Source organism: Chiloscyllium plagiosum, chromosome 31 (assembly GCF_004010195.1).
Source record: "Chiloscyllium plagiosum isolate BGI_BamShark_2017 chromosome 31, ASM401019v2, whole genome shotgun sequence".
NCBI lineage: Eukaryota > Metazoa > Chordata > Chondrichthyes > Orectolobiformes > Hemiscylliidae > Chiloscyllium > Chiloscyllium plagiosum.
In genome coordinates this window covers 16,756,599-16,781,092 of record NC_057740.1, presented here as the reverse complement: position 1 = coordinate 16,781,092, position 24,494 = coordinate 16,756,599, and the positions used below count along the sequence as shown (strand labels likewise).

Sequence of the window (24,494 nt, the reverse complement as noted above, 5' to 3'; positions counted from 1 at the left end):
GTCCTAGGGAGTGTTGCTGAACAAAGAGACCTTGGAGTGCAGGTTCATAGCTCCTTGAAAGTGGAGTTGCAGATAGATAGGATAGTGAAGAAGGCATTTAGTAGTGGTCCTTTATTGGTCAGAGTACTGAGTACAGGAGTTGGGAGGTCATGTTGCGGCTGTACAGAACATTGGTTAAGCCACTGTTAGAATTTTGCGTGCAATTCTGGTCTCCTTCCTATCAGAAAGATGTTGTGAAACTTGAAAGGATTCAGAAAAGATTTACAAGGATGTTGCCAGGGTTGGAGGATTTGAGCTATAGGGAGAGGCTGAACAGGCTGGGGCTGTTTTCCCTAGAGCGTCAGAGGCTGAGGGGTGACCTTATAGAGGTTTACAAAATTATAAGGGGCATGGATAGGCAAAGTCTTTTCCCTGGGGTGGGGGAGTCCAGAACTAGAGGACATAGGTTTAGGATGAGAGGGGCGAGATATAGAAGAGACCTAAGGGGCAACATTTTCACACAGAGGGTGGTACGGGTATGGAAACAGCTGCCAGAGGAAGTGGTGGAGGCTGGTACAATTGCAACATATAAGAGGCATTTGGATGGGTATATGAATAGGAAGGGTTTGGAGGGATATGGGCTGGGTGCTGGCAGGTGGGACTAGATTGGGTTGGGATATCTGGTCGGCATGGACGGATTGGACCGAAGGGTCTGTTTCCATGCTGTACATCTCTATGACTCTATGAACAGCCCTACTCCCAGACAGTGGCTGTATCTCATCAATAAGGTGCAGCATGAAAGATGAAACCCACAATTGGCAGAAAACAAAGTTTAAAATGGAAGTGACTGTATGTCAAAGGAAAGACTCTTTAAATAGGCTCAAACCAAATTTCATGTCTGAATGCATTAAAGCAAACTCAGTATGGAGCCAAAGGTAATCCTTCAAAAAAATAACTGAGTTACGTATCCTGATTGGAATGAGGTGGGGGCTTAGTCTGAAAGACAATTGCCAAGTTACAGCATAACGATTTCTGTACGACTGAAGACAGCAAGATGTCTGTAGGTTGTAGTACGTGTGTGGGAATACAGTGTATATTGGGAGCATTGTGTTCTGTGCATGGATCTATAATATATCTGAGGTGTGGGGTGCAGGAAGTGTGCGTCGAGTATAATTTTATATGTGGGAATACAGTGTATATTGGGAGTATTGTGTTAGGTGCATGGATCTGTAATATACCTGAGGTGTGGGGTGCAGGGTGGTGTGCATTGAGTGTAATTTTGGAAGTTGTGTTACCTACACAAAGCTGCAAATTATGGAATTGATCTTTCACTCCAAAATCCTGTGCCTTCCGGCCCTCAGTCCACAATTGGTCACTAGCAGCCAGAAAAGCTGAACATTGATCTCTTTGGCAAACAGGGAGTTTTTATGTAAATCTCTCTCCACTGGAAATTGAGTCTGCGAGTTTGGATTGTGCAACTGACTGTAATTTCCCTCTCCACTTTATACTCCTCAGTTCTATTTCCCCACCACCACCACCACCACCACCACCCCTCCCGGCCCAACAAATCAGGTGAATCCTGACCAGGCTGTTAAAATCAATGGTAAGCTAGTTCTTTCTGGAATTTGAATGGTAAGTATAGTTCAGAGAGAATTCATGATAGGTTACTTTATACACTGTCTGTGGAAGGGGATTAAATGAATGAGTCATAACTGGATTGTGAGAGAGTAAAGTGTGCACGTGATTGGAAGATGATGATGTGGAATGTCCATGATCTGACAGATGAGATTTGGTGGATGAAGTAGAGTCTATGATAGAGTAGAGAGTAAATGAGTTGTGAGAGGAAATTAATCAGCTGAAATAGAGTGCATAATAAAGTATACATGGGCTGTGCCAGGAAATGTAATGAGGTAGGCTTTGATAGATTATAGAGTGCATGAACTTTGGGAGGAGTGGGATAGTGAGGAAAATGCCTATCTCCTTTTCTTTATTTCTTTCAATGTCTGTCACAATGCCTGTAATAAGAGCAACAGTAGGTTTGTACTTATTAATAATTAACTGTCAAATTTTAAGTTCTGTCTCTTTATCTCCTGGATTGCAATTTAATTTCAAAACTTCTGAATTAAGAAGACAGTCTATGGATGGATATATGATTTGGAGTGTGACTGTGTAAAGCTGAATTGTGAACAGCCATGGGTTTATTTCAGAATGAATGTTAAGATGCTCCGGACATGAGGTATCCACAGAACCCAAGCCACTAAAGGACCTCAGGAAATAGGAGCTTTGAGCTCCTTTGCAATTATCTGATTAAATACAACATGGCTAAGGGTTGGTTATAACTTTTTGAGTGACCACAGCAACAAATGTCTCCACAACATGAGGCTCCAGCTCTGCAGGGATCGCCTACAAACTCTCTAATCATTCATGGCCGTCATTTTACTGAAACATGTCCCAATTAGTGAGTAGTCAGTCTCAGTAATTAGAGAGCCAAGATTTCCTATGCTACTGCATTCCCTCAATTCAGTAAGAGAGTTAATTTTAACATATTATTGTTTTCTGTTTACTTTTACTCAGATGTTGATGAATGTTCCAGCAGTCCTTGTGTGAATGGGGACTGCATTAACACCCCTGGTGCCTATCACTGCAAGTGTCATGATGGTTTCCAGAGTACTGCCACCAAGCAAGCCTGTATTGGTGAGTTCATGCAAGGAAGTCAAAGCTCATAACCTTCTCTTTTTCCAAACTCTGTTTGTTATTTAATGAGTGAATGCAATCTGTTCAATCTCAAAACTCTCAGCTGCCATGTTCATCTCATTATTATCTGAATATTAATGTAGTTTCTTGTAAAAGCATTGCATCTCTACCTTAACAAATGCGGCACAAATCAAGTGTCTTCCTTCCCTTCTGTCTTTCACGTAACAATGAGTACTTGAAATTATATGGCACCTTTAAGTAGTAAACTTTCCCAAGATGCTTCACAAAGAGGAGGAAAGTGGACAATAGCCACAAAAGAAGATGTTAGAGTTGGGGGAGGGTGGGCGGGGGGCGTGGTAGAATAAGATTGGTTAAGAGACAGTTTTTAGGAGTAGTTTAAGGAGAGATAGCGAGGTCATCAAATTTTGCAGCACATATTCCAGACTTCAGGACCTAGACAGCTGAAAACACAATGCCAATGGTTAAGTGAAAGAAATTGGAGATTTGCAAAACCTGAGAAACATTTTGGCATGATTTTAACTCAAGGTGGATATTATGTGGGTGGGAGACTGGATACGTTTGAAATTCACCCGTTGCTGCAGAAATCGGGCGAGGCGATTCCTGATTTGAAATGTTGCCAATTTCATTTACTGCCCGGGACGGGTGGGAAGTGGCTGCTGGGATGAGACTCGGATGTTCCATGAAAAACAACATGTGGACATTAGCAGCATGTGGGTAATTTGGGAGGGTGCAGATTGTGTGGGTGGTGCTGTAACTGTCCTGGGCTTGAGCCCAGTGATTGCACAAAACGTTTGTCCCCATTGCTTCAGAAAGAGACGTGAGAATGGAACCAATACATCAAAACACCAGATGCAGCAAACTAAAACAAACGTTGTTTCACTCTGAATTTCTAACTGCTGTGGTCTGGGCTGTTTAGATTACTGCCCACTGAGAGTTCACTTTGCCCTTCTCTAATCTACTTAGAAATCCAAACGGATGTTGGCAAGAGATTGCAGCATCTGTTTGGGCTGGACCCAAACCCAGGAACTGGAGGCAAGAGAGAAGACTTGGTGGTGATGGTTCATATTTCATTGTTGCCATCAGAGAGTTACCAGAATCAATGTCAAAACTAACCAGCACTGCCATCTCATGCTGTAAAGGCAATCGGATTTGTTCTGATTGAAATTATGTTGAACTTGAAGCGTGTCTGCATTGAAATGAGGGTCAATATTCTATTGAGCATCCTCCTATGTCAATTTTCAGATAACATGTGAACCAGATAATCAAAGAGATCAACATAGACAAGGGTACTCTCAGAGTGCCATTGGGGTTAGCCATGTGGTAATGTTACCATGGGTCTTGCATCACAGTTGCATTTGTTTATTGGTTTTATCTTCAAACTAGAGGTGATACTCGCAAAGCAGCACAAATGGCTTTTGTTAGCAGCTTGAAAGTTGAACCTGTCCACACCTCGACTTAAGTGAACAACCATCCCTGAGCAATACTTCTGGATGCTGGGGGGGCTTCACATGTTTTGCCTGGAATCCAGTGTATGTCAAATCAGTCGCTTAAAGGCCTGTCTATGATGATATGATCCTTTACAAATCTCTCTCTGATAATGTAATTTCCATCAGAAGAAGACCTCTGGTACAGCAGGGCCAACAGTGAACTTTTCTTCAGGAATATGGTTCCTTCACATCTTGGGCCAGACCAAATGGCAGGAGCAGTGCAATGTGTGGAACATCAACTCAAGTTGGTCAGGTGTGTATTTGGTGGCTGGTTGGCTAACATCCCAATAATCCACTTCTTTTACACTCTCTAGATATCGATGAGTGTATTCAGAACGGTGTCTTATGCAGGAACGGCCGATGCGTTAACACTGATGGAAGCTTCCAGTGTATCTGCAATGCTGGCTTCGAGCTTACCCCCAATGGAAAGAACTGCATTGGTAAGTATGCTTTACCCACACTAATCAGTCTACAAACAATGGGAGCCAATTTCAAACACCTTTAGTTACAAATAATATGCACAGGCCAAACAGGTGAGCATCTCTTAATAACTCAGGGAGTCTGACTGGGAAGTAACATCATTTATTGTTGAACACCAAAATAGAGCCAATACTCATGGCATATGTAGACTAGTCTAAGATGTGATAAACAGTTCTGCTGACCCATCCCTGGATCTGCTTTATAAAGGGTTCATGCGAGGAGTTCCAGTTTGGCAAACCATTGCCTGTCACCAAAGGAACACGTACTTAATGACCTCCGTAGAGAGGTTAATAAGCAATTCTCTGTGGGCGTTAAAAGGGTTATCACAACCTCCTCGATACTCACAGCAGGAATTAAGATTAGACTAGTAATCAAAACAGATAACGGTGGAAAACTCAGCAGGGACATCAGATAACATCTGTGGAGAGAGAAATGGAGTTAACATTTCAGGTCAGTGGTCTTTCATCAGAACTGGGAAGAGCTGGGGATGTAATGGATTTTGAGGAAATGTGGGAGTGGGACAAAAGGAAGTTCTGTAACAGGGTGGAAAACAGGAAAAACGGAATGAGCTAGTCTTACAGAACTGAACGATAATGATTGGCAACTAAAGAAACAATGGAAACAAGAGATGATCAAAAATAAGAGAAAACAAAAGAGAAAAAGCAAAATTTGCAAGAAACGAAAGCCAAATGAGGTTCCTACCTAAAATTGTTGAACTCGGTGCTGACTCCAAAATGCTGTAAAGTAACTCATAGAAAGAAAAAATGTTGTTTCTGAAGTATGCTTTGTGTTTTATTGGTGTAATGCAGCAGGCCAAGGACAGATGTCAGCATGAGAACTCTGTGGAAAATAAAAATGATGTCTGAAACCTGCATGTTAAACTCAGTGTCAGTGCCATTTCAACCTCAGTATCTTACTGCCCTTCTAAACCCAGTACATTACTGTCATTTCAAAATCAGTAAACTTGGGTAATCCAAGATGGAGGATGGGAAAAATTTGTGGCTGTGAGAGTTGCTCCTTTTTTGAGGTACTTTAGGTGTTGGAGGTGATTGCCTCATGTTCCAGGAGCTAACAGTTTATATGCTGTTTTGAAACTTTGGAGAAAAAAGTCAAAACAATGACATTTTTAAAAGGAAGGAGGATAGACAATAGGCAGCACATGGTCAGTGAAGGAGAGAGGGAGAGAGAAAGAAAATTGACACAGCAGTGAATGTGCGCAGTTACTGCCTTTGCTGTTTGAATTCATGTATCGCTGGACATCAAAGTGCGTCTGGGAAAACTTAACAAACAGTGAAATTCACAACTGACCTTGGAGGAACCTGTTTGGGAGAAGTCACAGCACAGAAGCAGATAAGTGCAGAATTTTAAGTGTAGCCTTGCTATAAATCGACAATAGGGAGTAGAGTAGGTTCTTCTTGATTATATGTTTTATTGAGATCTGTCTCTTGATTAAATTTTAAAAATATAAGCCATAAGTATTAAGTTCGACAAGAGAAGTGTTTCGTAGAGCAATAAGACAGTGCTTTTTTCGGGATCTATAGATTGTGAAGAAGCAAAAATGGCCATTAGTAGAGTGATATGCTCTTCTTATCGGATGTGCGAGTTTAGAGAGAGTTGACATGTTACTGGGGATTATATATGCAATAAATATCTTTGGTTGCAAATCCTATCAGATCGAATAGATTGGTTGGAGCGACATTTAGGGGCAATGAGAAATTTATAAGAGCAAGGAGATGTGATGGATGGCAGTTACAGGAAAGGAGAAAAACCACAGACACAGTCACATAGATGGGTTAACTCCAGGAAAGGTATGAGAGGTAGGCAGGTAGTGCAGGAGTCTCCTGTGGCTAGCCACATCTCAAACAAGTATGCTGTTTTGGTAAATGTAGGGGGTGATGGATTCTCAGGGGAATTTAGCATGAACAGCATTTCTGGTATCAAGACAGGTTCTAATGTAATGAGGGGCATGTCAGGTTCCAAGTGATTGACTGTGGTAGGGGACTCTGTAGTCAGAGGCACAGACAGATGTTTCTGCGGGCAACAGCGAAAATCAGAATGGTGTGTTGCCTCCCTGGTGCCAGGATCAAAGATGTCTCAGAGAGGGTGCAGAATGTTCTCAAAGGTGAAAGGAACCAGCAGGAGGTCATTGTACACATTGGAACCAATGACATGGGAAGGAAAAAGGATGAGATTCTGAAGGGAGAATATAGAAAATTAGGCAGGAATTTAAAAAGGAGGTCCTCGAGAGTAGTAATATCTAGATTACTCCCCTTGCTATGAGCTAGTGAGGGTAGGAATATGAAGATAGAGCAGATTAATGCATGGCTGAGGAGCTGCTGCATGGGAGAAGGGTTCACATTTTTGGATCATTGGAATTTCTTCTGGGGTAAAAGTGACCTGTGCAAGAAGGACGGATTGTATCTGAATTGGAAGGGGACCAATATACTGGCAGGGAAATTTGCTAGAGCTGCTTGGGAAGATTTAAACTAGTAAGGTGAGGGTTGGGACACAGGGAGATAGTGAGGAAAGAGATTAATCTGGGACAGGTACAGTTGATAAAAGAAGCGAGTCAAACAGTCAGGGGGCAGGGACAAAGCAGAGAACAACGTAGGACTGACAAATTAAAGTGCATTTACTTCAATGCAAGAGGCTTAACAGGGAAGGCAGATGAATTCAGGGCATGTTAGAAATATCATAGCAATTACAGAAATGTGACTCAGGGATGGACAGGACTGGCAGCTTTATGTTCCATGATACAAATGCTACAGGAAGGACAGAAAGGGAGGCAAGAGAGGAGGAGGAGTGGCGTTTTTGATAAGGGATAGCATTACAGCTGTACTGAGGGAGGATCTTCTCGGAAATACACCCAGGGAGGTTATTTGTGGGGAACCGAGAGATAAGAAAGGGATGATCACCTTATTGGGATTGTATTAGAGACCCCCTAATAGTCAGGGGGAAATTGAGAAACAAATTTGTAAGGAGATCTCAGCTATCTGTAAGAATAATAGGGTGGTTATGATTGAGGATTTTTAACTTTCCAAACATAGACTGGGACTGCCATAGCGTTCAGAGTTTTAGATGGAGAGGAATTTGTTAAGTGTGGACAAGAAAAATTTCTGATTCAGTATGTGAATGTACCTACTAGAGAAGGTGCAAAACTTGACCTACTCTTGGGAAATAAGGCAGGGCAGGTGACTGAGGTGTCAGTGGGGGAGCGCTTTGGGGCCAATGACCATAATTCTATTAGTTTTAAAATAGTGATGGAAAAGAATAGACCAGATGTAAAAGTTGAAGTTCTAAATTGGAGGAAGGCTAATTTTGATGGTATTAGGCAAGAACTTTCAAAAGCTGATTGGGGGACAGATGTTCGCAGGTAAAGGGACAGCTGGAAAATGGGAATCCTTCAGAAATGAAATAACGAGAGTCCAGAGAAAGTATATTCCTGTTAGGGTGAAAGGAAAGGCTGGTAGGTGTAGGGAATGCTGGATGACTAAAGAAATTGAGGGTTTGGTTAAGAAAAAGAAAGAAGCATATGAAAGGTGCTTCTTGTATTCCACGAGATCTAACCTTGCTGACCAGAGAGATTGAGTGAATCCTTAGAAGAGTATAAAAGTCAGTAGGAGTATACTTAAGAGGGAAACCAGGCAAAAAGAGGGCTTGAGATAGCTTTGGCAAATAGAATTAAGGAGAATCCAAAGAGTTTTTACAAATACATTCAGGACAAAAGGGTAACTAGGGAGAGAATAGGGCCCCTCAAAGATCAGCAAGGTGGCCTTTGTGTGGAGCCGCAGGAGATGGGGCAGATACTAAACGAGTATTTTGCATCAGTGTGTTCTGTGGAGAAGGAGAAAGAACATATAGAATGTGGGGAAATAGATGGTGACATCTTGAAAAATGTCCATATAACACAGGAGGAGGTGCTGGATGTATTGAAATGCATAAAAGTGGATAAATCCCCAGGACCTGATCAGGTGTATTTGAGAACTCTGTGGGAAGCTAGGGAAGTGATTGCTCGGCCTCTCACTGAGATATTTGTATCATCGATAGTCACAGGTGAGGTGGCATGATACCACTGTTTAGGAAAGGTGGTAAGGACAAGCCAGGGAACTACAGACTGGTGAGCCTGATATCGGTGGTGGGCAAGTTGTTGGAGGGAATCCTGAGGGACACAATTTATGTGTATTTGGAGAGGTTAGGACTGATTAGGAATAGCCAACATGGTTTTGTGCGTGGGAAATCATGTCTCACAAACTTGATTGAGTTTTTTGAAGAAGTAACAAAGAGGATTAATGAGGCAGAGCGGTGGATGTGATCTATATGGACTTCAGTAAGGCGTTTGAAAAGGTTCCCCATGGCAGACTGGTTAGCAAGGTTAGATCTCGTGGAATACAAGAAGAACTAGCCATTTGGATACAGAACTGGCTCCACGGTGGAAGACAGAGGGTGGTGGTGGAGGGTTGCTTTTCAGACTGGAGGCCTGTGATCAGTGGAGGCCACAAGGATTGGTGCTGGGTCCACTATTTTTCATCATTGATATAAATGATTTGGATGTGAACATAGGAGGTATAGTTAGTAAGTTTGCAGATGACACCAAAATTGGAGGTGTAGTGGACAGCAAAGAAAGTTACCTCAGACTACAATGGGATCTTGATCCGATGGGCCAATGGGTTGAGAAATGGCAGATGGAGTTTAATTTAGATAAATGTGAGGTGCTGCATTTTGGGAAAGCAAATCTTAGCAGGACTTATAGTCTTAATGGTAAGGTCCTGGGGAGTGTTGCTGAACAAAGAGACTTTGGAGTGTAAGTTCACAGCTCCCTGAAAGTGGAGTCGCAGGTAGATAAGATAGTGAAGAAGGCGTTTGGTATGCTTTCCTTTATTGGTCAGAGTATTGAGTACAGGAGTTGGGAGGTCATGTTGCAGCTATACAGGACATTGGTTAGGCCACTGTTGGAATATTGTGTGCAATTCTGGTCTCCTTCCTATCGGAAAGATGTTGTGAAACTTGAAAGGGTTCAGGAATGATTTGCAAGGATGTTGTCAGGGTTGGAGGATTTGAGCTATAGGGAGAGGCTAAACAGGCTGGGGCTGTTTTCCCTGGAGCGTCAAAGGCTGAGGGGTACAATTTATAGAATCCCCACAGTGTGGAAACAGGTCCTTCAATCGAACAAGTCCACATCAACCCTCCGAAGAATAACCCACCACATCCATTCTACTAACCTATATTTACCCCTAACCTGCACATCCCTGAACACTATGGGCAATTTCGAATGGCCAATTAACCTAACCTGCACATCTTTGGATTGTGGGAGGAAACCGGAGCACCCAGAGGAAACCTGCACAGACACGGGGAGAATGTGCAAACTCCACACAGACAGTTGGCTGAGGTTGGAATTGAATCTGAGTCCCTGGTGCTGTGAGGCAACAGTGCTAACCACTGAGCCACCGTGCCACCTATATAATGCCACGTATAGAGTTTATAAAATCATGAGGGGCATGGATAGGATAAATAGACAAGGTCTTTACCCTGGGGTGGGGAGGTCCAGAACTAAAAAGCATAGGTTTAGGATCAGAAAAGAAAGATATAAAAGGGACCCAAGCGGCAACTTATTCATGCAGAGGGTGGTGTGTGTATGGAATGAGCTGCAGAGGATGTGGTGGAGGCTGGCACAATTACAACATTTAAAAGGCATCTGGATGGGTATATGAATAGGAAGGGTTTGGAGGAATATGGACCAAGTGCTGGCAAATGGGACATAGATTGTTTTGGGATATCTGGTTGGCATGGAGGAGTCGGACTGAAGAATCTGCTTCAGTGCTCTACATCTCTATGACTTTATGCAGTCATTTCAATCCTGTATATTACTTATTGTTTTGTCAAACCCAGAATATTACTGGCATTTCAAACCGAGCATATTACTGCCCCTTCAATCCAATATATTAATTATTGCATTGTAAAACCCAGCATATTACTGTCCTTTCAAATGCAGTATTTTAGTTATTGTCTTGTCAAATCCAGTGCATTATTATCATTTCAAATCCTGTATATTACTGTCATTTCAAACCTCGTATATTACTGTCCTTTCAAATCCAATATAATCATTATTGCATTGTAAAACCGAGCATATTACTGTCCTTTCAAATTTGTATTTTAGTTATTGTATTGTCAAACCCAGTATATTGCAATGATTTGAAACCCTGTACATTACTGTCATTTCAAATTTAGTCTATTAATTATTGCATTGTCAAACCCAGTACAGTACTGCCATTTCAAACCCAACATATTACTGTCCTTTGAAATCTAGTTCATTAATTATTGCATTGTCAAACACAGTATATTACTGTCATTTTAAACTCAGTACATTAATATTATTTCAAACCCAGTACACTACTCTCCATTCAAATCCTGTATATTACTGTCATGTTAAACCCAACATTTTACTGTTAAACCAAAATAGTATACGTTTCAAAGTATGGAATCGAATCGGACATTAGGAAATTTCGAGATGCCATTTAACTTTGAAAGTTGCGATCTGAAGGAATGGTCTTTGATGGAATTGTTAAGCTTCTAGGAGAATGGGATAGTTACTGTACCCATGAAGTGCAAATTCATGAGAGGGCACTGGAGATATAAGTGTTGATAGAATAATTAGGCTACTAGAGGAATGGCCTGGAGAGAATCGTTACTACTGTATATTACAACGTTACAGTGGTCAGTGTTGCTTTGAGCACTTCTTTGTCATTCTTCTGAAACTAGAAATCCCTTTCCAATCTGTAGCTATTGGAAACTATGAGGTCCTGAGAAAACTTGAGTAAAAATATTTTAACTCATGCAATTCTCACCTTCCATGTTTCCGGAAATATTCGAGCTTCTAAAACCCATGTATTGCCTTTGAATTTTCTAAAGTTAATTGTTAAGACTCACAAACCTGAATCTCACCCCTAGATCATGATGAATGTGCTACTACCAACATGTGCCTGAATGGAATGTGCATCAACGAGGATGGCAGCTTCAAGTGTATTTGCAAGAATGGCTTTATCCTAGCTCCTAATGGCCGTTACTGTGTGGGTAAGGATGAGCTAAAGGATATTACTGTGTGATTAAGGATCCGCGAATCCATAATACTGTATTGATTTAGATCTATTAATTGGAAGTTACTGTATGAATAAGGATCAGTTTCCAATTACTCTAATAAATGTACCAGGACACCACAGAAAAACCCTATCCATTGCCTGAGTATTTACACTGACTTGTTGGGTATTCAGGAATACTTATAGGTGTCTAGCGTACATCAGTTATTTTGAAATGTTGTGACTACTAATCTGTAAACAGATGCCAAAACAGTTTGTGCTCAGCAAGATCAATAAACAGCAATGTGATGAACAACTATTGATGAATTTTTGATGGAGCTGGTTAGAAGGACAGATGTTACAACAGATACAGTGGTATTATATTCAAGAGTACAAACTATCTCATTTTTCTTCAGTTATTTTCCACTTCCTACCCACATTAATCTCTAGTTGAGGCAGTAGGAAGCTCTGATTCCTTCAGAACTGGGCTCTTGGTGCTCTATAATGGTCAGGTTGTTGTTTAATATTGCAGCTGATTAATTGATATTGTGGGATGAGTTCAAATCCACCCAAACAACTTTGTTCTATTTACATACTTTGTTGTATGGCTAAATTTAGAAGGCCAGAATAAAAATAAAGTTAAAAATCACACAACACCAGGTTAAGGTCCAACAGGTCTATTCAGAAGTATAAGCTTTCGGAGTGCTGCTCCTTTGTCAGGTAGCTAATGAGGCAGGATCATAGAACACAGAATTTATAATAAAAGGTCAAAGTGTCAGAAAACTGATGCAATGCATTGACCAAACCTAAATTGCTGTTAAGTCTTTAATCACTTAGAATGGGGATACAGGTTTCAATTGATTAATATGCAAATCCTAGAACTTATTTCAAGTCACTTTTCTGACATAACTTAAGGTTTTATTAACATTAAGAAAAGGTGACATCTCAGCTCAGAAAATGTGAGTCTGTCTGGTGTGAGTCTGTCGGTATCCCAACCCTTGAGTCAGACTGATTCTATATCCAAAATAGGAATTTATAAAATGTCACATGGACTGATTACCTAGAAGGAGCAATGGTCCAAATGCTTGTCCTTCCAAATAAACCTGTTGGACTATAACCTGGTGTTGTGTGATTTTTAACTTTGTCCACCCCTGTCCAACACTGACACCTCCACATCAAGAATAAAATTGATATCTGAGAGTGTTTTGCCCACTTACCCTCTCCAAAAGCTGCTGACAGTTAAAGAGGTAGAGTCAAGATTAGAGTGGTGCTTGAGGGCTTCAGATGAAGGGCTCCTGCCCGAAATGTCGATTTTCCTGCTCCTCGGATGCTGCCTGACCTGCAGTGCTTTTCCAGCACCACTTTAATCTTGATTCAAATCTCCAGCTTCTGCATTCTTCACTTTCACCTAGTTAAAGAGGTAATTCCATAACTGAGGTAATCTGATACTTTACCTGATTGGTCATTCTTTATCAGTCTAGCCAGAATATGTCAGTCAAATGAAGGGCTCTGGAGGTATCTGAGCTGAGTCTGCTCACTAACATTCACAGGGGGATTTTAGAACATTATTCCTGGATAGTGTCAGGTGTATGATTCCTGACAGGAATTTTCCCTTTCCCCAATGTGGCTGAGAACAGTTGGACTGCTCTCACTTCTGCCCTAGCTCAGTTCAGCCTGACTCCTTACTATTCTCTGGCACAGTGCAGTGCTGGGTAAAGTTAGTAGACATTTAGGAGAAAGTGCCACAGGTTCAAATTGGATTCTTTGTTCTTCTCCTCAATATTTGCAAATTCATTTACATCACGTTTTTGCCACCTGGTGATCTTCTTTCCTATTGTCAGATATTGACGAATGTCAGACACCTGGTATCTGCATGAATGGCCGCTGCATTAACTCAGAAGGTTCCTTCAGGTGTGAGTGCCCTCCAGGTCTGGCTATTGGAGTGGATGGACGTGTCTGTGTTGGTGAGTAACTTCAACTCATAACTAACCAGGACGGAGATTCTCTATAGCAATTACTATTAAAGGTGGCTGTAGCACCTGTTTTCCTTAGTCTGTACGGATATATGCGTGTGTGTGGATCTCCATTCTGCCAAACACTGTCTTCCACCGAAAATGCTTGTTTTACTACTTTCAATAATCAGCCCAGCTTGAAGTGTTGACTCAAACTTGTTTACTATTTCAGAATTTTGGAGAGGTTTATCAGCACTTTAACTTATCTCTAAACTGTTTCCTATCACTGAAAATTGACCTCCATCTCTCTATCCCTGTAACCTCATTCAGCCTTACATCCCCTCCTCAAACCTTCTATCCCTTTGACTGTCCCCTTGTGGGTCACCACCTTACTTTGACTCACTTTAGCAGCTGCCCATTCAGAGACCTTTTGAATTCCCTTCCTAAACACTCCTGTCTCTCCAGATTCAAATTGCCTATAAGACATTTTCAAAAACCTAGTTTATGTTTATTCATCTGGCCTCATTTCTTTTCTCAGCATCTGTTTACTTATGATTATGCCCCCTGTGATATTTTTCTACACTGAAGGTTTTTAATATAAATGTATGAGACCTCCATGGTCTCAGCTTTCCCCATCTTGGTAACCTCCTACATCTCTCAACTTCCATTCCTCTGTCTCTGGCTTCTTGTGCCTCTCTCCTTCATTTGCCTCAGCGTTAACAGTTGTCTATTCATGAATCCAAAGATGCCACGTTCCTCCTAAACATCTCCACCAATTCACCTTCCTCCTCTCATTGAAAACTCTTGTGATAATCCACTCCATTGCCCAAGTGTTCTCACACACACACACACACAGATACATTAATCCACTAAAGGCCCTGTAGAAATGCAAGCAGTTGCTTTGTAGTGAAATGTTGGCAGCACCGTAAAGGAAGTGATCCTACTTCAGTTCCACACCGACCAGTGACGTGTTTTCATTCCTTTCAGATACCCATATGCGGAGCACTTGCTACGGAGCCATCAAAAAGGGCACCTGTACCCGACCTTTCTCTGGAGCCGTGACCAAATCAGAGTGTTGTTGTGCCAGTCCAGACCATGGCTTTGGAGAGCCCTGCCAGCCCTGCCCAGCCAGGACTTCAGGTAGGGTGCTCTTCTCTGCATGTGGCGATCATATAAATATTGGGTTGTGGGTGAGCAGAACTCAAACTGAGTGTCACATCCTCCTCTTAGCAGTTGGCAGCTTACCTTGCATCTATATTTTACTGACATTTTCAAGACAATAATATTCTTTCTTCTGCAATTTTCAGAAAAAACTGATCTGTTGCTACATCCAAACAGTCCGTAGACTCATGAATAGCTATATTATCTGAAGAAATTCAGTGTAGGCATATTTCCATTTCACCCGTCTGAGACAGGATTTACTGAGGGAGAAGCCGCAGAGAAGGGTATGAGCTCCTCCTGCTGGCTGGTCAGTCCCATTGACTAGAGTACAGAGAGACATAGTTGAGAGGACAGCTCCAGTAGCTTTGTGCCACTTGTGTGAAAAGTACCATTCAGCTGATCTCTCAAAAAGACAGGTTGTGAGCAGGTTGCAACAATAAATTAGAATAAAAGGAATCAAGGGTAATGGGTGACAGGTAAGGTAAATGAAGTTGAGACCACAATCTGCCATGACTTTAATGAATGGCGAAGCAGTTTCAGTGATCTGAATTGCCCACTTACTCCTATTCATATGATCTTATGGGTATGATTTTGAATTATTTCCTGGGTCACGAGGGAGGGAGTAAAATGATTAATATGTGTCAAAATTCTTTCAAGATGATAAAACTGAATTTATTACATGATGGAATCACTCAGAAGAATTGATAATGAAATAATAAGATTTTGACCCGGAGAAAGGAGTCACCATTTCTAGTTAGCACAGACTGTCTATCTAGGGAAATGGTGATTAGCATTTAGCAGTTTCAAAGGTGACCCTAAGAGTAAAGTTCACTTTGAGCAGTTAAATAAACAGTTATCTGTTCAGAGGTCTGGACTGGCTTCTGTCAAAGTGAGTCTTCAAGTAATTTCACAGTGTTATTAACCCCTGTTCTGTTAATCCTGGCCAGTGTTTACCTCTCAGTCAACACAATAAATTAACTGGCCATTAACACTTGTCTTTTTGTGGGGTTTTGCTGTGCCCAGATTTGCAGTATCCACACTTTAATACCTTCTTTATTTCTGCAAAACACTTTGGTGTAGCTTGACATTGTGAAAGTTGCCATATAAATGCAATTGTTTTAATATTGATAATATTGATATTGGGCAAAGTTAGCTCTTCGAATAGTTTAAGTCAGCTGTTTGCAACTTGGTAAAGTGTAACTGTCTCAGTGAAATGTTTTATGCATATGTACTGAGGGGAAATTTAAAAATGTGCTAGATTACAATCTCAGCTGATATTAATGATGGACAGTTCAGTTCTGGTCTGAGCCATGCCTGCATAGACAGGCCCTACCTTTGTTTTTCCTTTCATTTTAACTGTGCAGCTTAGTAATTGAATACATTCTCAGGAATCCACAGGAATTCCCTGTGTACTTTTAACACTAGGAATAAAATAGTTATTAAACAACCAAGAAGTAACATGCACTAGGCATGTAGGCATCAGAAAAAGATTTAAACTCTCACAAACTGTTATATCCCAGCAATTTCCTCACAAACACCCACACCTCAGCAAAGAATTATCCCCATTACCTTTGCACTAAGGATTCTCACCCAGGTATAGGACTGGTACAGCTGCAATCAGATTCCTTTCGGTGACTTTTCATTCTTGCTCTAGGTACTTTTTCCTTAAGCTGGTACCTCTCCCTGAGATACTTGTACTGCAAACTAAACTCACTAGTGTTTTACCTTTGGAGTAAAACATGTGTTGTCTAAACTTAATTTCTAGCAATTTTTGCCAAACAGCTTCTAGAGAGGTTAACCCTTCAACCTTCACTTTCTAGCACACCCACACACCAACAGACTGCTGACTGCTCTGTTTGAGTGAAACTAACAGCAGCAAAGTTTATTTTTCATTTTTTAACACATTAAACTTTACTCCCATCTCCACTCCAAAGAATATAAAACTTCATTAAAATGCAGTGGAGTCATACGGGAAATAGTCATACAGCACAGAAACAGACTCTGCAGTCCAAATCCTCGGTACCGACCAGAAATCCCAATCTGATCTCATCCCATTTGCCAGCAGTTGACCCATATCCCTCTAAATCCTTCCTATTCATATTCCCATGATAAACAAACAAACTTCCCCAGCCTCCTCTGAACCAGGCCACGAGAATACTTTAAAATGAAACTAAGTCATACCTCCCCTTTCTGAACACAAAATTGAACAATATAAAATAAATAAAATTAAGTCATACGTTGTTCCTAATAGGTGGAAATACTCAGTTCATCAGACAGCATCTGTGGAAAGAGAAATAGCATTAAATGCTTCATATTAATGACCTATCATCGGAACTCTTTTGCTCCGTTATATCCTGTTGGTTTGGACCTTCTTGGTTGTACTGTTTATCCCCTATAGTGACTGGAGCACTTACTGGGTCCTCAGGACCACCCAAAGCACATCAAAGCTATTGAACTTATTGTGCATTCTGTGCTATTAAGTTGGCTGGTAATTCATGATTTGGTAAGGACAAGCATTTTCAGGGGGGGCCGCTGGAGAGATCATGGTCCTTGATTTTTATTGCCAGAGTTCTCTGCAAGCAATAATCCCCGCTGGTAATGCTGTCCAGTAAGTCAGTCCCTGTGTTAGGTTCTGTGGTGGATGGTTGTGATTCTGAGCACTGTGTGTCGGTTATGTTTCATTCTCCCTGTTGTTTTCACAGCTGAGTTCCAGGCTTTGTGCAGCAGTGGCATCGGGATCACAGCTGATGGACGAGGTAGGGAAAAGAACCAGTTTGTGTTACTAGAGAAACTTTGAACTGATCCTTCACTGTGTGAAAACTAAATTCCATTACGTTTCACTTTCCTTTTACACAAGTCTCATCAGAAACAGATTTTACTTGTGGGTCTGAGTGAATAAAAGACAGATTACTGTTGCATATCCTGTCTGAGCTGACATCTTGACTAATGTCCTTCTGTAACAGATTCTGTGGATTATTTTCCATACAATACATGAAACTGCTTAATTCTATTCTCATTAACTCTCTGTAAAGCGTGAAAGATCCAAAATGTTATAACTTGTTTGTAATAAATAAATAGGTAGTATATCTTCAGAACTCCACTAACCAAACCAGCTTATTTATTGTTCCACTAAAAAACAGACAGAATATAGTTCCTACATTGCAGGGCTAGGAAATAGAGGCTGTAATCCCCTATTAGCCCTGTAATGTTATAGATAATTGTTGAAAGATCAATCAGTCTTTAGCAATTGATTAGCTCCATGCATTAGTTTATTGGAAGCAGTAAAACATATTACAAGTTATGAAACAAAATTTACAGCAAACCAACTAATTATTGTACCCAACAATAAGGAAGGAATTTGATTGACAGAATCATTGTGAACCAGTTACCTGGGCAATAAGTACTGATGTACAAATAATGTGTTGCTTAAGTATACGTTTTGAAAATGTGGAGAGAGGTCAGTCAAACATTGGTTAGTTTGTATTTTCTTTTGCTCACAGATATCAATGAGTGTGCTCTTGATCCCGATATCTGTGCCAATGGGAATTGTGAGAACCTGCGCGGCAGTTACCGCTGTATCTGTAATATTGGCTATGAGTCTGACATCAGTGGCAAGAATTGTGTCGGTGAGTGTGAGTCTGTGTTATCCCAACGTGAAGAAAGAATCCGTTCAACAATTATTTCTATCGATTAGCATGAGGCATCCTGATCCACGATGTATTATTCAATCTTATACAAAAATTCACAGTCTCTAAAACCAACCAGCATTTCCATCATTTAATGATTTGAAGGCAGAGATAGTTTTTTTTTAATTCACTCGTGTGACATGGGTATCATTGGCTGAGCCAGCATTTATTGTCTGTCCCTAGTTGCCTTTGAGAAGGTGGTGGTGAGCTGCTTTCTTGAACTGCTGCAGTCCAGATGCTGTGGGTTGACCCACAATGCCTTTAGGGAGGGAATTCCAGGATTTTGACCTCGTGACAGTGAAGGAACGGTGATATATTTCCAAGTCAGGATGGTGGATAGTTTGGAGGGGGATTTGAAGGTGGCGGTGTTCCCATATACGGAGGAACCTTGATTATCTGAAGGACATGGGTGGGGAGTATTTCGTTCAGTTAACCGAATGCTGGATAATCAAATGCCAGATAATGTAGTTTAGTCAAACATCGGGACCTTGCAATCTTGCGGGATAATCTGATATTTGGATAATCAAAAGCTGGATAATCGAGGTTCCTCTGTATCTGCTGCCCATGTCCTTCTAGATGGAAGTGTGCAGAGGTTTGGAAGATGCTGCTTAAGGATCTTTAGTGAGTTTCTGCAGTGTATTGTGTAGATGGTACACACTGCTGCTACTGGGCGTCGGTGATGGAGGGAGTGGATGTGGTACCATTCAAGCGGATTGCTTTGTCTTGGATGATGTTGAGCTTCTTGGGTATGGTTGGAGCTGTACCCATCCAGGGAGGGGGAGTATTCTAACACACTCCTGACTTGTGCCTTGTAGATGGTGAACAGGTGTTGGGAGTCAGGGAGTGACTGTTTATGTGGCTAGTCCACCCCAAGAATGTTGATGGTGGGGGATTCAGGGATGATAACACTATTATATGTCAAGGGGCATGGGTTAGATTGTCTCCTATTGGAGATGGTCAATGCCTGGCTTTTGTGTGGTGTGAATGTTACTTGTTAGTACAAGTAACATACATTTCACTGTTTTATGCTGCTTTGCTGTTGGTTAATCTCATTTGGAAAGCAAACCATTTTTTTGGTTCAATACCTGAGTTTCAGTTTATTTGTCCAGGAATGGACAAGGGTTACATTCCAGTAGATTGTGTACAGAATGCAATTCCTGGCTATTCTTATTGGGCGGAGGAGATGATATTCAGCCCATGATAGCCAGAAGGCCTGCTAATAAGAATAGACAGTAGCTACAAGTCTCCATGAGAACATCTACTATAAAAACACAACGATGTGACAAGCACATTTCAGTTCTTTGTCCTGTCCCTGGGACTATTTGTGGGTCATCCAATGAAATATTAGGCCATTGTGCGCAGGAGAGAAGGAGAATGGTTTGATTAATAGAGAGGGAGGAGCGTGCAGACAGGCTGAACAAGGGTGCAGAGGACGGAAAATGAATGGATGGATGAGGAAGGCATGAATGACTAGACATTATGTGAGAGACTACTGGCAGGTTGGGGTAAATCTAGTACATCTGAGATTTGCCTGCCTAAGCAGGCTAAGGGACAATTAAACAATTGCTGGAACAATGTGTAATCTGCAACTTCTAATGTTTTCAAGAATGACTTATTGCAAATAAATGCTTCTTTCTCCAGATATTGACGAGTGCTCAGTCAACATGCTTCTGTGTGACAATGGACTGTGTCGTAACACTCCAGGCAGCTACACATGCACTTGCCCCACAGGTTACATCTTCAAACCTGATACCGAGACCTGTGAAGGTGAGAATCTCGACATCGCATCACTTGGCCTGAATGTTGAGCAGTACTTTTTTGCCAATTTGCCAGAAATTCTTTGTTCACAAAGAAGTTGAATTTATTGCCACAGTTATACTGAGAAGAGCATCCCACTGAGGGAAGATTGGAAAATGGCGATTTTTATACGACTCTATTGTCTTCATTAAAGCAGTTGTACCCTTCAAATGGACACTCCACCAGATATCCAAGAGATGTAATAGCTTTTCAAAAGTTGGTTCCTTTCCCCCACGCAACACTACTACTGGTTTATAAAGCTGTTCCTTCTAGGTGGGTTGGGCTGAATTGAACAAATACTGGGTGATACCGGGTGAGACTCTGTTATTATCAGTGTTCAATGGAGGTCCTTTGATGACAAAGTGTAAGCATGGTCATGCTATCTGTAATGGCTGTATCTTCAGATGGGGACGAGTAATGAGTAATGTCGCCTCTGTATTTCCAGATGTGAATGAGTGTGAATCCAGCCCATGTGTGAATGGTTACTGCAGGAACATGGCAGGCTCGTTCATCTGTGAATGTTCACTTGGCAGCAAATTGGATCCAACCAGAACCATCTGTATCGGTAAGTCAAGATGTATCATTGTATTGGGCATCACAATCTAAACAGTTTCTTACCTACAAAGCAAGAGGCTGCCTGATGATGAGGGAGTAACCCAGGCACCTTCTCTTTATCACTAATGACCCTATTTGCTTGAGCTGTGTTGTTGACTGAGCTATGTTTTACTCAGGACTTAATCTGAGGGTGAGCTCTGTTTTATTTTTATAAATTGGTCTGCCTGTGAATGGGCCATTTCCAAGCAGCTAGCAGCATCTACAACAACAATTTGTATAATATCTTTGACATAATAAGATGTCTGAAGTTTGTTCACAGAAGCATTCTAAAATGGAATATGCCATTCAGCCACATGAGGAGATATTGTACGCGATGAACTGAAGTTTGGTCAAAGGAGGGAAGTTTGAAGGAGTGTATTAAAGGAGAAAAGTGAGAAAAGAGAAGCAATGAATGTAGGAGGAACTTGGGGGCCTGAGGCAACTGAAGGCCTGGTTACCAGAGGTGGAGCAATTAAATCTCAGGTGTCGAGTTCAGAATTGACAGAAGTACAAAACTCTGGGAGGTTTATGGGACAGGCAATGGTTACAGAGGTATGGAGAGGTGAAGGCAGGGTGTGATTTGATAACAAATATGAGAATCATAAAATCAAGATAATGCTTGACTGAAGCCAATGTAGGTAAGTGAGCATAGGGCTGATGGGAAATGCAACTTCATGCAGGATAAAACAGGCAGCAAAGTTTTAGATAATCTCAAGTTTGTCTCATGTTGGAGTCCAGCCGGGAGTTCATTGCAACAGTCACGTCTAGAGCTAACAAAGATGTTGGTAATGCTTTTCAGCACTAGCTAAGCTGAGGCAGGAGTGAAGTGGGTCATATGTTGGAGGTGGAAATTAGCATTCTTGATGTTGGCATGAAGACTAAGTCAGGACCTCCAATGTGACACCAAAGTTGTGAACAAACTGGCTTGATCTTTGTCTGTACTCCTGTAGCTTTCTGCAATATGATAGCAGAGATTCTGCAGATATCATCTTGCCCAACAATCCTCAACCTTCCAATAAACATGGAGCAGACTGGGATGTCGACAGAATCTAACTGCGATTTACTCGAGCCCTGTGACACTGGTTGCTAATGCAGAGCTCACATTCACTGCATGGCCAGTGCTGTCCTTTCTTATGGCTCAGATTTCTCCCCATCTCTCCAGACAGTCAGATTACCTACAGTGTGGAAACAGGTCCCTTGGCCCAACCAGTCCACACCGACCCTCCGAAGAGCAACCCTCCCAGACCCATTTCCCTCTGACTAACGTACCTAACACAATTGGCAATTTAGCATGGCCAATTCACCTGACATGCACATTTTTGGACTGTGGGAGGAAACCGGAGCACCCGGAGGAAACCCAGGCAGACACAGGAAGAATGTGCAAACTCCACACAGTCAGTCACCCGAGGCTGGAATCTAACCTGGGACCCTGGTACTGTGAGGCAACAGTGCTAACCATGAACCACTGTGCCTCCCAACTTGGTATAGGATCCTGAGAGAGCAGGTACCCCCCTGTACCCAGCCCAATGTGTGAGCACAGAGACTGGCAGTCTGATCCTCTCTTCATCCCCTATTTCCCACAGCACACACTTCCCAATCCAGGAAAGGCCTGCACCAATTTCAGTTCCAGTGAACTCAACAGAAATTGGAGCAAACCTGGGACCCTGGTACTGTGAGGCAACAGTGCTAACCACTGAGCCACTGTGCCTCCCAACTTGGTATAGGATCCTGAGAGAGCAGGTACCCCCCCCTGTACCCAGCCAAATGTGTGAGCACAGAGACTGGCAGTCTGATCCTCCCTTCATCCCCTATTTGTTTTTTAACAGCCTCTTCCACAGCACACACTTCCCAATCCAGGAAAGGCCTGCACCAATTTCAGTTCCAGTGAACTCAACAGAAATTGGAGCATGAGTCTGGAATTATCTTGGAAGTCTTTTTTAATTCATTCACAGGGATGTGGGCACCTCTGGCCAGGCCAGCATTTATTGCCCATCCCTAATTGTCCAAAGGGTAGTTAAAGGTCAACCATGTTGCTATAGATTTGTAGTCACATGTAGGCCAGACCAGGTAAGGATGGCAGATTCCTTCTCTAAAGGACATTAGTGAACCAGATGGCTTTTCCTGACAATCAGCAATTCATGGTCATCGTTAGATGCAGAATGCCAGATTTTTATTCAATTCAAATTCCACCATCAGCCATGGTGGGATTCAAGCCCATGTCCCCAGGATATTATCTGAGTCTCAGGAATAATAGTCCAGCAATAACACCTGGACTATCACCTTCCACTTCAGGCTGAGCCAATCACTTGCCAAGCTCACTGAACCAGCAGTGAGCCCGAAATTTGGAATAAAATTATATCTGGGTTCTAATTTTTAATTCAGCATAGCCCTCCAATTACTGTTGTGTTCCGTAGTGTTAGGATGTTTACATGTTTATGCTCAACATCTTCAATTTTTCTGTGATCATATTCCTGTATTTAAACTTTTAGCGACAGAGTGGAGACAGGCAGAGAATTTAGCTTTCCACTAGTCACCAGGAAGCAAACCATTGCAGCATGTGTTTAGCACGGCTGCTGATTGTTGAATTTTAAAAATAAAGTAATACTGAAGAATCAGATTAATTTTTACAGGCTGCAATATGATTTCCAACATCAAGATTGACAAGTCGCCAGGCCCGGACCAGATTTGTCCTCGGCTGCTTTGGGAAACGAGAAATGCAATTGCTTCGCCACTTGTGAAGATCTTTGCATCCTCGCTCTCCACTGGAGTCGTACCTGAGGACTGAAGAGAGGCAAATGTAATTCCTCTCTTCAAGAAAGGAAATAGGGAACTCCCTGGCAATTACAGACCAGTAAGTCTCACGTCTGCAAGGTGTTAGAAAGGATTCTGAAGGATAGGATTTACGACCATCTGGAAGAGCATGGCTGATTAAATGCAGTCAACACTGCTTTGTGAGGGGCAGGTCATGCCTCACAAACCTTATCCAGTTCTTTGAGGATGTGACTAGAAAAGTTAATGAGGGTCGAGCTGAGGATGTGGTGTATATGGACTTCAGCAAGGCATTTGATAAGGTTCCCCATGGTAGGCTCATTCAGAAGGTCAGGAGGAATGGGATACAGGGGAACTTAGCTGTCTGGATACAGAATTGGCTGGCCAACAAGACAGCAAGTGGTAGTAGGAGAATATTCTGCCTGGAAGTCTGTGGTGAGTGGTGTTCCACAGGGCTCTGTCCTTGGGCCTCTATTGTTTGTAATTTTTATTAATGACTTGGATGAGGGAGTCGAAGGGTGGGTCAGTAAATTTGCAGATGATACGAAGATTGGTGGAGTTGTGGATAGTGAGGAGGGCTCTTGTCGGCTGCAAAGGGACTTGGATATGATGCAGAGCTGGGCTGAGGAGTGGCAAATGGAGTTCAATCCTGTCAAGTGTGAGGTTGTCCATTTTGGAAAAACAAATAAGAATGCGGAATACAGGGCTAACGGTAGGGTTCTTAGTGAGGTGCAGGAGCAGAGGGATCTTGGGGTCTATGTTCATAGATCTTTGAAAGTTGCCACACAGGTGGATAGAGCTTGT

The 24,494-nt window shown here is 41.9% G+C and overlaps 1 protein-coding gene across 1 annotated transcript in view; it reads left to right on the top strand.

Annotated features, from left to right (window-relative positions):
- fbn2b (fibrillin 2b) overlaps window positions 1-24,494 on the top strand; it is a 165,431-nt gene that overhangs the window by 33,368 nt on the left and 107,569 nt on the right. The window contains exons 5-13 of the mRNA XM_043721603.1: window positions 2,554-2,673; window positions 4,496-4,621; window positions 11,607-11,729; window positions 13,573-13,695; window positions 14,671-14,823; window positions 17,547-17,600; window positions 18,345-18,470; window positions 20,172-20,297; window positions 20,773-20,892. Coding sequence (XP_043577538.1) covers window positions 2,554-2,673; window positions 4,496-4,621; window positions 11,607-11,729; window positions 13,573-13,695; window positions 14,671-14,823; window positions 17,547-17,600; window positions 18,345-18,470; window positions 20,172-20,297; window positions 20,773-20,892 — 1,071 coding nt within the window. The remainder of the gene's footprint in view (window positions 1-2,553; window positions 2,674-4,495; window positions 4,622-11,606; window positions 11,730-13,572; window positions 13,696-14,670; window positions 14,824-17,546; window positions 17,601-18,344; window positions 18,471-20,171; window positions 20,298-20,772; window positions 20,893-24,494) is intronic.